The 12,030-nt window shown below is 32.9% G+C and overlaps 1 protein-coding gene and 1 long non-coding RNA gene across 3 annotated transcripts in view; one reads left to right on the forward strand and one right to left on the reverse strand.

Annotated features, from left to right (window-relative positions):
• LOC127705991 (myelin regulatory factor-like) overlaps positions 1-3,271 on the reverse strand; it is a 120,001-nt gene extending 116,730 nt beyond the window's left edge. For both annotated transcript variants that reach the window (XM_052210382.1, XM_052210381.1), the window contains exon 1: positions 3,089-3,271. In XM_052210382.1, coding sequence (XP_052066342.1) covers positions 3,089-3,131 — 43 coding nt within the window. In that variant the 5' untranslated portion in view covers positions 3,132-3,271. The remainder of the gene's footprint in view (positions 1-3,088) is intronic.
• LOC127705992 (uncharacterized) overlaps positions 1-11,603 on the forward strand; it is a 116,419-nt gene extending 104,816 nt beyond the window's left edge. Inside the window, exon 2 of the long non-coding RNA XR_007984141.1 lies at positions 11,442-11,603. This is a non-coding gene — a long non-coding RNA (uncharacterized LOC127705992). The remainder of the gene's footprint in view (positions 1-11,441) is intronic.
• Positions 11,604-12,030: the final 427 nt, after the last annotated feature.

Consider the following 12,030-nt stretch of genomic DNA (forward strand, 5'->3'; position numbering starts at 1 on the left):
CAATTTTTCTAGTTCTATGAAGGGCAAAAAAAAAATTGAAATCACACCTGGAATAATCCAGATTTTTTTTTAATTGACACATACATGTATTGCAGGATTGCAAATTTAACAACTGTTACACAATTAGCCATTGGTAGATTAAAGATAGACCAGCGCTTATAAAATATATATATATATATAGCAGTTGGAAAACCACACAGATTGTAATTGACAGGAGAATGTAATTTTGTCAGCATACTACCTTGCTCTGTGTACAACATTATCTGGATAGGAGGTCCAGGTCATTTTAAGAGGTCCATATGTTTAATTTGGTAAGGATCACAATATATTACAAAAAAAACCCGTTTCTTTAACAATATTGATGATAGATTGGATTAGTGTTTTCATCCAGTGGCAAATATTACATGCAATATCAGGATGAAAACATGTTAATGAGAAATTTATATAAATGAATACATATGAGCTTCCTTTGAACTAGACCGACACACTGAGTCAAATTTTTAACAAGCTAGTTCACAAGGTAACAGTCCACAAAATGACTCGTCATCCTACCCGACTCACGCCAACCTGTCTTTGCTCTTAATCCTGCATATAAATGCAGCATGCTTGGTGAATTAGCAGTGAGTAAATACTAACTTTCAAGTCTATGGTTTGACCTTGCCTGACCTCACATACTCGAAGCGAACAAACTAACAATGAGACCACAGAAGTGGTTTTAACAATATAAACTCCAGGACAGTGATAGGTTTATATTTTCTGATGTCCTCACAGATTGGAACTAAATGTGGAGATTGGGTTTAAAAGTAATATACATACATCCACTTCATTTGAACTTGTGTGGATAGTTGTCTCATTGGCAATCATACCACATGATGGTCATCTCCTTGTTTTTATAATGTTCAGCTGTGATGGAGAAATGACAAAATGATTGTATGATGTTTAGTGATTGATTATTGTCTGCTTAAAGTCTAGTGTCTGTTATATAATTTACATGCTTCATATATAAAAATAAGAAGATGTGGTATGATTGCCAATGAGACAACTCTCCATCCATAGATATAAGAAGATGTGGTACGATTGCCAATGAGACAACTCTCCATCCATACATGTAGATATAAGAAGATGTGGTATGATTGCCAATGAGACAACTCTCCATCCATAGATATAAGAAGATGTGGTATGATTGCCAATGAGACAACTCTCCATCAGTGACCAAAATGACTTAGAAGTTTAATATATTAACTTGATTAAAGATGATGATGATGGATGGTTGCTTAACCATGTTGTTAACAATGATTAAAGAAGAGAATAAAAAGCTTTCCATGTAAACTAAATCATGACATTAGATTTAAAGAAGCCATTCATAAAATGTTGAAATTTCATAAAGAAATATAACTGCGGGTAATAATCAGCTAGTTTTCAGTTTTTGTTCTCAGTATCTGTTATTCAGAGCATGTCATGCAATTTCAAATGTTTAGGAATCCATTGCATCTCTACATGTACATTTTCTTGAAAAAATTTACAAGGTTATTTCACAATAATTCTTCTGTTCTCTATATATATACCTGCTCTTTACCATTTTTACAGTCTGTCTTACATGTCTAAGGGAAACATTAAGAGAGGAATGTGTCATGGAAACACCACAATCATGACTTTTCTTAATTTTTCATTAGGACATTGATGACTTTTAAGGGGGGCATAGGATGACAGTATTATTTATGAAGATTAAAATTGAATTTGAAAGCAGGTAAATTGGTGTATGTTTTCCTGTAAAACAATTTTGGTCGATTTGAGTGACAAATAATTTCCACTTCAAAGTAGGACCCCTGCAATAATTTCAAGAATTCAAGAAACTAAACCTAGGAACCAAATGAAAATGCACAGATATCACTTTCTGTGACATCACTACTAATGACTTTAATTTTGCAACAGCCTATATTATATATATGCATGTACAATGAATTTTTTTTGTGAAGTAAAATTTTTCGAAATTTTCTGTTGTACAATGTATTAAAAATATTTTTTGAGAATGTGATTTATTTCCTACAATGGCGATAACTTGAAGTTTGTGTAGGAGATACACTCTTTCTCGTAATCTGCATATTTGAACTTCCTGATAATATAACATTCTACAGGGATAGACCACCCACTGAACATCACAGCCTTCCTGTAAAATAGACCTAATCGCTGTTTGAGGATCTGCGACACCCAGACCTAAAAATCTGCGGCACTTGAAATATTGACGTCATAGAACAATCAATTCTCTTTTGTGGCGTCAGACATTTGCTATTATGGCGTCAAAATTTTACGGGACCTTTGTGATGTCCAGTAATGGGGGACAAATAGCGATAAGGTGTATTTTGATGGCACATTGAAGAGAAACATCTCCCCCAAAAGTCGTTGAAATGTCGCAAATTCTCTGGTCAAGCACGCATATTCCTAAATAGTGATAAGGTCTATTGAGAGTTGTTTTTTTTATTTGGTGTCAATAAAAAAGGGCTCATACATGTACATTGTGACTTGGAAACCAAATAGTGAATGGTAAAATCCTGTAAAATTACTGCTATATATTACATGTAAATCTTTGACATTATTTTGATGAATACTCTTTTTCTCTCCCGAAATACAGGAAATCAGAAAATGTGAAGGATTCCAGGATAGAACTCTTAAAAAAAGACTGTATATCACTTGAAGTAGGTTGAGACTGGTTTCAGACAAGACATGAAAGAGGATATCAAGATAAATAGTTTAGGGAACTGCAGAAAAAAGGATGACATGTGGATTTAATGTAACCATCAATGATACCATTTAATTGTCCGTTAATGTTAGTAAATAAGGAGGCGTGTATCCAGCCTCCAGGTCATAAGATGTCAAAAACTCTATCACTTTTTACAAATCAACACTTAATAATTTTGAAATTAAATTATATATCCATGACAATATCAAGCTAAAAATAATAAAAAATTATCATTCTAATATCAAACCATGACATTTATCTATCAACATGTATTTAAATACGATGAACCGATCGCAGCACTGACAACTTTTTATGTTTGTCAAAGTTTTCTAACTTGTCAAAATTACAAACCTATGACATCTTGAATTGCTGGGTCTATAACCAGTGCATCCATTAGAATTTTTCCTTTTAATCTATGTTGTCACTTATATCCATTTTTGATTTCTTATACAGAAGTTTTTTATGTTCTTGTTTGTGTACCAATACACTTTGCACTTTGCCCTCGTGACGTACGGGTTCGAGTTGGATTGTCTCCCCTATTTTGGAAAATCCAATCTGGTTTCCCTGAATAAAATAAATCAGTACCAGGTCCTCATTATTTGATTTTCAGTTGTCATTATCTCCCATGTTAAAATATCTCGCAAATACAAATCCCAGTACAAATATAGTTATAAAAAGTGAAAAGAATGAATACATACAAAAGCACTATATAAAAAATTATAAAATAAATAATATTTTGTTAATATTTAAGCAATGTTATATATATATAAATCTCAAAACTTACAACCAAGAAATCCTTGTTACAACCAAGTAATTTTTGTAGAGGCCAAAAGTAAGAAAAAAACATTTTTATACTTTTTTTGAAAACAAAACACATGTACAAGGACAACCATTAAAAAGTAATATCATATCGAAGAATGTGCTCTGTTACTTAACTTGTTGATATGAAATCATGCAGTCCTGCACTGTAATATCTACAGCTGGACTTATGAGTAGATTTCATACAGTAGTTGATCAGTACGAACATCATTAAATGTACAAATTTTTCATATTGATAATGATTTTTTTAAATTTAAAGTCCACCATTTTGTTATCCAAAGCACATGTTCGTTTAGTGGTAGATACAACCTTCGGCTTCTGTATCATCAAGGAAATTTAATGTAGATATTAAAGACCTATTCAACTACCAGTGGTACAAACCTGCCAACTTAACCCTGATTTATGGAGGATATTCCCCATGGGAGGGGTTGGCCTGACTATTTAAATCCTCTAATATATGAACTTAATACCTCAAAATAGATATTCAAATGAGTTTAATGGCATTTTTTACATAAAGACTCCTTAAAAATCATAGTATATCTTTTAAAATATATATTAGGCATGTATAAAACATGCACTAGGTCCTCTTGTGCTTAAAATCACCCATGGAAGTTTAGAAAAGTTGGCAAGTATGGTGGTAACAAAACTATTAGAGTAAAAGGAAATGCATGGCTGATTTTAAAGAACTTTGATTGTATCTGTCACCTTTTACGAAGGTCTAGAATCTCTGGATGGGGTTTACAGAAGGGGGTTATGGTTTTTTTTTTCTAAAAAAGTATTCTGATCCCCAATTTGATGAAAAAAAAATATTGTTCAAGCAGATGACAAAAAAAAAAAAATATTCTGAATCCTGATTTTCCCCATACCTTATAGTGTTAAATTTTTAAAAACTAAAAAAAAACAACATTCACTCCATACGCGAACATTTTTTCTAACTCAGATAAAAAACCCTACCCCTCCCCCCCTAGAAGTTAAATGGTTGCTCCCTAAAGAATAATTGTGGAAAATAACAGAATTAGGTGATATAATACTGATAACAGAAATGAATGAATGTCAAAATAATATACATAACATTGCTGATGAATTATTCACTTGCAAGTGAATAATGCGACCTCTTTGAATCCTATTCATGTGACCTTTAATTTTACCCCTTAGCTCGAGATGGGTTACGCATGTATTCAGCTATTTAAAGGAAAAGAATGTCAACATTGAAAGTGAAACATTTGGTTGACTGTTTCGATCCACAAAAAATTCATTCTAACACAGGTAAAAACAATGATAAACATACTTTTTAACCTATAATATAAAATCAAACAGACCTAAAACAATCCAATTGCAAATGATTGCTATCAGTTTATGTTTATATTGGGTTATATGACCATTGGCAGTCTTCAGAGTTCATCGCGATGGTCAATCAGATGACGTCTAGACAAAAATACACTAGAAATGTTGATACATATTATCGAGTACATGCATTGTTAATAGTTTATTTTAGACTTATTTAATTTTTATATACGTTTTAGTATATTATAAATCAAATATGAGAATTTGAGTCAAATCGATGAACATGAATTTGACAGCTAATGCCCCTTTAAGGACCCCCATCCAGACCCTCTTTTATTACTATGAACAAAATATTTTGTTTTAATATCGGCAGGTTTTGTGTTTTATTTGGGTCTTAATGAAGTTCAGCCATAAACTGTGATTCATAACAGTTAAGAAACAAATCTGTGATGAGAGGTGCACAGTTAGTTCCCATAGGAATACCAATCACTTGATGGTATACTTAATTAAAAAATAAAATGCTCCGCAGGGCGCAGCTTGATACGACCGCAGAGGTCGAACCCTGAACAGTTGGGGCAAGTATGGACACAATATTCAAGCTTGATACAGCTCTGAATTTGGATTGTGATTAAATATTTGACACAGCATAGGTTTCTGACACAGAATGAATGTGGTCTAAGAACTTAAAAATTTTAAATTGGACATTCACCTATTATGGTCCAATATCCAAAATCTAAATACATGGTTAGATTCAGCATATCAAAGAACACCAAGAATTCAATTTTTGATGAAATCAAACAAAGTTTAATTTTGGACCCTTATGACCTCAATGTGGACAAAGTTGATAACGGGGACCAAAAATCAAAAATCTAAATGCATGGTTAGATTCAGCATGTCAAAGAACCCCATATATTTAATTTTTGTTGAAATCAAACAAAGTTTAATTTTGGACCCCGATTTGGACCAACTTGAAAACTGGGCCCATAATCAAAAATCTAAATACATGTTTAGATTCAGCATATCAAAGAACCCTAAAAATTAAATTTTTGTTAAAATCAAACTAAGTTTAATTTTGGACCCTTTGGACCTTAATGTAGACCAATTTGAAAACGGAACCAAAAATTAAGAATCTAAATACACGGTTAGATTCAGCATATCAAAGAACCCCAATAATTAAATTTTTGATGAAATCAAACAAAGTTAAATTTTGGACCCTTTGGACCTCAATGTGGACCAATTTAAAAACGGGGCCCAAAATCCAAAAACTTAATACACGATTAGATTCAGCATATTAAAGAACCCCAAGAATTCAAGAATAAAACCCCATTGAAATTGATCAAGAAATAAGCAATTTATACGAAGTATCTTCTTTTGCACAATACTGTGCAATTGAATATTTCTTGCTATTGCGCAATACTGTACAATTGACAATTTCTTGCTATTGCGCAATATTGTGCTATTGGATATTTCTTGCTATTGCGCAATACTGTGCAATTGAAGATTTCTTGTTATTGCGCAATACTGTGCAATTGAAGATTTCTTGCTATTGTGCAATACTGTGCAATTGAAAATTTCTTGCTATTGCACAATACTTATTATATAATAATTTACACATCCTGTTTGGTGTGTATCTCCTACCATATCATTATTATTTGCTTTTAAATATTAATCAGAAATAACCAACTTAAAATGGAAAATTTTAAAAGAAAAAAAAAAAGGAAAAAAGAAAAAAAAAGAAAAAAAAAAAAATCCCCCCCCCCCCAAATTTTTTGAACCCCCTTATGATTCATCACCCCCAAACTCAATCCCAGCCTTCCCTTTGTGGTATGGTACCTTGCAGTACAATTTCAGAGAGATCCATACACTTGAACACAAGTTATTGTCTGGAAACTAGAAAAATGCTTATTTTTGGCCCCTTTTTGGCCCCCAATTCCTAAACGTTTCGGGCAATTACCCCCAAACTCAATTCCAGCTTTCCCTTTGTGATATGGAACCTTGTAGTACAATTTCAGAAATATCCAAACACTTACACACAAGTTATTGTCATGAAACTAGAAAAATGCTTGTTTTTTGCCCCTTTTTTGGCCCCTAATTCCTAAAATTTTGAGGCAATTACCCCCAAAATCAATTACAGCCTTCCCTTTGTGATAAGGAACCTTGTGGTACAATGTCAGAGAGATCCATACACTTACACACAAGTTATTGTCTGGAAGTTACAAAAATGCTTATTTTTGGCCCCTTTTTGGCCCCTAATTCCTTAACTGTTGGTACCATAACCCCCAAAATCAATCCCAACCTTCCTTTCGTGGTATTGAACCTTATGGTAAAATTTCATGGAGATGCATTCACTTAAACTAAAGTTAGAGTGCGAAAACCAATGTGTCTTCGGACGACGCCGGACGACGCCAGACGACGACGACGACGACAACGACGACGCCAACGTCATACCAATATACGACCAAAAATTTTTTAATTTTTGCAGTCGTATAAAAACGACATAAATATTTTCAATATCTTTCTAAATATCTGTTCTGTTTTGAATTAACTTTTCCAACATTACTGCATGATATATTTGCCACTGATGTTAAGCTAGCAGCAATCAATCAATCAATTAAAATATAACTGATACTAACAGAGCAGTATTACCCTTGACCTAAAGTAGATTATCAATGTTGCTGAAGTACCCTAGTAGCTCAGTTGGTATAGAACTGGCTTACTGTGGTCCACAGTTTGATCTTAGTGGTACAGTGGTAATATTTTAAGGAAATCAATGCTGTGCATGAACTGATTTTGTGTGATAGATGGATACCCCATATCCTTTGTTTTTTCTATTACTATTGCACTAAAATTAAACTGTGAATATAAAAATAAGAAGATGTGGTATGATTGCCAATGAGACAACTCTCCACCAGAGACCAAATGACACAGAATAACAACTAAAGGTCACTGTACAACCTTCAACAATGAGCAAAACCAGTCAGCATAGTCAGCTATAAAAGGCCCCCAAATGACAAATGTAAAACAATTTAAAGGAGAAAACTAACAGACTGATTTATGTACAAAACAATAAATGAATAACAAATATGATATACTAAGCAGCAAACGACAACCACTGAATTACAGGCTCCTGACTTGGGACAGGCACATACAGAATGTGGCAGTATTAAACATGTTTCTGGGTGCCCAACCCTTCCCCTAACCTGGGACAGTGGTGTAAAAGCACAACATATGAACAAACGAAAAAATCAGTTGAAAAGGGCTGAAATTAGCTAATCAGATCGATACAAAGCAGAAAAACAAGTAACAAAAACACAGACTGGACGTGGCAGGGTATTTATACATCCCCACAACAAAAAAGACACTAATTTCAGATCTGAGAATACTCACAGTTACTGACAGCTAGTTCAAAGCCAATAAGAACTAATAAAACAAGACAGCACAAGCTGAAATGTCTCGCCTGCTTTGCTAACCATTGATCTAATGTTGAAAGTCTTAAAGATAAAGGTTTTACTACAAGTATAACATAAAGTTAACATTTTTAAAGATCCATGACAATGAGGTCAAGGTCAGATAAATCCTGTCAGACAGACATGTATACCTTACAATTGTTCCATACACCATATGAGTTGAAACAGACCTAATCATGTAACTTTAACCTTGATCACTGATCCGTGAAATGAGATGGTGGTCAGATGAACCCTGTCTGACAGACATGTAGACGTTGCAAGGAACCCATATACCAAATATAGTTATCCTATTACTCATTTTAAGTAAGAAATACACATGACAAAAAAAAAATTTATTTTCAAGTATTCACTGAACCATAAAAATGCGGTCAAAGACAATGGGCATATGACAGACTGAAACTTTGTAACATCAGGTATCTGCATTCAAGGTATGAAGCATTCAGGTCTTCTACCTTCTGAAATATAAAGCTTCAGACAAATAGTTTACGCCACTGCCGCCAGATAGTAATCCCTGTCTCACATACTGCTACTTTCATCGCAGGCGAGAAAAAATCTTGTATTTAAGACTAAAATATCAATCAGTACACATCCAACATCCCGTAGATTTATTGAAAAGACATCATTAACAGTCAGAGAAAAAAAATGGCCTTGTGCAATGCCAAAATACGGATATTGACAGATTGTAGAACTAAGAAATGTGCATATGTATATGTATATAACAATAATATTAGTTTGGTTTTAATTTACTGATAATAAAATCAATATTTATACCAATAAAAACAACATTCAAAGATCTAATTATAGTGTTGAATTGGTAACCTTTTAGAAGACGTTATTATACAGAAGACTGTTATAATAAACAACAAGGGACTGCACCAGTAGTTTAATGAGATCAACATGTTTTGGTGCATAGGACACCGTCACCAAAGTAAAAATAATACAGGAAATCATGCTGAAGTACAAACTGGGGAAGTGATAAATTACACATCACAATTTAACCTTGGGGAGTATAAATACAAAGTATAATTAAAATGGAATAAATAAAATATTAACTTCAATCACATTTTAATTTTTTTTTAATCTTTCTTAGAGGATATATTAAATATCTAGATATTTAGTCTGAGAGAACATAATTTATTTATTACTTGTAATTCGCTTTGAACCAGCTTTCAGTATCTGTAAGTACTCTTAGATCGGTATTTTTGGATCTATTCTTTTTGTGCTTCATACCAATCTGATAAGTTAAGACATTTTCAACTGATGTTTACAGTTTACTATTATATTGTACTGTAACACCACTTTCCCAGGTTAGGGGTAGGGTGAAGTGCTCACAAACATGTTCAACCCCTCCACATTCTATATATGCCTTTCCAAGGTCAGGAATCTGTAATTCAGTGGTTGTCTTTGGTTGCTGTCTATCAAGTTTTTTGTTTCCTATATTGTTTTCTCATAAATCAGCCCACTGGAATTTTTGTTTAAATTGTAAATTTTGTCATGTTGGGGCCTTTTACAGCTAACTATACAGAATGGGTTTTGCTCAAGGATGAAGAGTACGGTGACCTATAGTTGCTTCAATCTACACCATTTGGACTCTAGTGTAGAGTTGTCTCATTGGCAATCATACCACATCCCGTTTTTGCCATCTACCCCATCACATATTCTAGTACATCCTCTTTTTTTAAATATTTTGGTTTGAACTTTGAGGGTTCCTGATGAAGGTAAATCCAGAAAAGTGCTTCAGATGAACCAAAATTTATAAAGTTTTATTTTCATTACTGGATTGTAGTAAAGTTTTTGTGGAAATTGAAATTTTGTTAGTCTTTTTCATTATTTAAAAGATTACACCTGCCATAAAATCACTTGTATGCAATAGCTTCCATAAAACATCAAATATAAGTTATTTTTTAAGTCAGTATCATTCATATCTCATGTGTATTTATATGACCTATTCATTAAAGTGTAACACACCAATTTCTTTGAGGAGTTTTTTTTGTGTTTTAATTGCTATTCTAGATCAACCATCATCATATATTCTTACAGCAAAAAGTTTTTAAAAGCCACAGTTGTATGAATTCGTGGAGATCTCTAACCTAAAGAGTAGCCAAAGCCATCCAATTTCGACTTAGCCTGAGGGATTGAGAACTCAGCTAGTAATAGATTTATCCATTCAGGAGGATGATTATTGATAAAATTTTTGTTAATAATTCAAACGATGAATCTTTTACGCTGTTTGATGCTAACAGTAGCTAATAAATAGGTAGTGATCAATGATGATAAACAATTTAAGACTTATTTGATGCTAACATCAGCAAAAAAGTTGTATTCAACTCTTGACAATTAAGGCTGTTCTTACCCTCATTCATGTCAACTTTGGTTTGGTTTAAAAAAAAAAAATGGGTAGGATAATTGTGCATAATGGTGCCTGTTATTTGCAAAATAAAAATATTAATAAAGAAGAGTAATATCAATAAAGAAGAGTAAACAAACAAACTCCCCCCTCCCCCCAAAAAAAACCAAAATATATGATGTTAGATGGTTGAAGGATAATCCAACATAACTTTGAAACTGGATAGCCTTGACATTATTATGGCAACTTACCAGTATTATCTTATTCTGCTTGTGGTTTGAGAAAAAAACCAAAAAAAACCAATAGACTTACAACAATGATGGATACAAAACACCAAGTGATAGCAATTAATCACAGTGGCTTCTTTAGGCTAAAGTTAACATAGATTATAAACTAAAAATGAATTTCCATGTTAAATGGGACACACAGACAAGTGTGTATAACATATCTCAAGTGCTAAATTGTCTTGAGCTTTCAGACAAGTTGTGAATAGATCTAACATACACTGAAAAAGTTCTGCAATCAATGAAAAAATCTTTGTGTACAATATAGTGAATGTGCTTTTGTGATTTGTTGTTTAGATATGTTGTTGGTTCTTACTCGTATCTTTACTGATTCTGGAAGTTAGCTGGGCATGTGGGATTAACCTATGAATAGAGCAAAAAACAGACTACAGATTCTACATTTAAAATAAATTGCTGCGCTGAGCACAGCTGGATACGACCGCAGATGTCCAACCCCTGAAAAGTTGGGGCCAAAATGGACACAATATTCACGCTTGATACAGGTTTGAATTTGGATTGTAATTAAATATTTGACACATAATAGGTTTCTGCCACAGAATAACTGTAGTCAAAGAACTGAAAAAAAAAATGGTTATATGATTTGAATTTATATTCAATTTTTTGCTTTTGTGCAATACACTATGCTGTTGCAAATTGACCCCCTCTCCCCCCCCCCCCCCCCCTAAATAAAATTGACCCCATTTTTTTGCTTTTGTGCAATACACTATCCTGTTGAATATTAACCCCCAAAAAAAAATATTTGAAGAAATTTTCTTTTTTAATTTCTGAAATCTGAAATGAGAAAAAATAGTCCCCCCCCCAATTTTTTTTCACCTCCCCCTTTCCCTTATTCCAAAAAAAAAAATCATTCCCTCAAAATATAGTTATAATCTCAATTCAAATTTTAATCAAATTTGCAACCATAATTACCCTTTTGAATACATCATACAAGTCTTAAAATATAAAATGACATACATAGTCATGGCTAAAATTAATATTAATTAATAGTAACTTTTAAAAATAAATTGACAGCTAATCACCTCAAGACAATAATTTCTTAATACATAATTTACAAGCAGTGTAAGGGAGGTA

This window comes from Mytilus californianus, unplaced genomic scaffold (genome assembly GCF_021869535.1).
Source record: "Mytilus californianus isolate M0D057914Y unplaced genomic scaffold, xbMytCali1.0.p SCAF_6, whole genome shotgun sequence".
In the NCBI taxonomy this organism is placed as follows: Eukaryota; Metazoa; Mollusca; class Bivalvia; order Mytilida; family Mytilidae; genus Mytilus; species Mytilus californianus.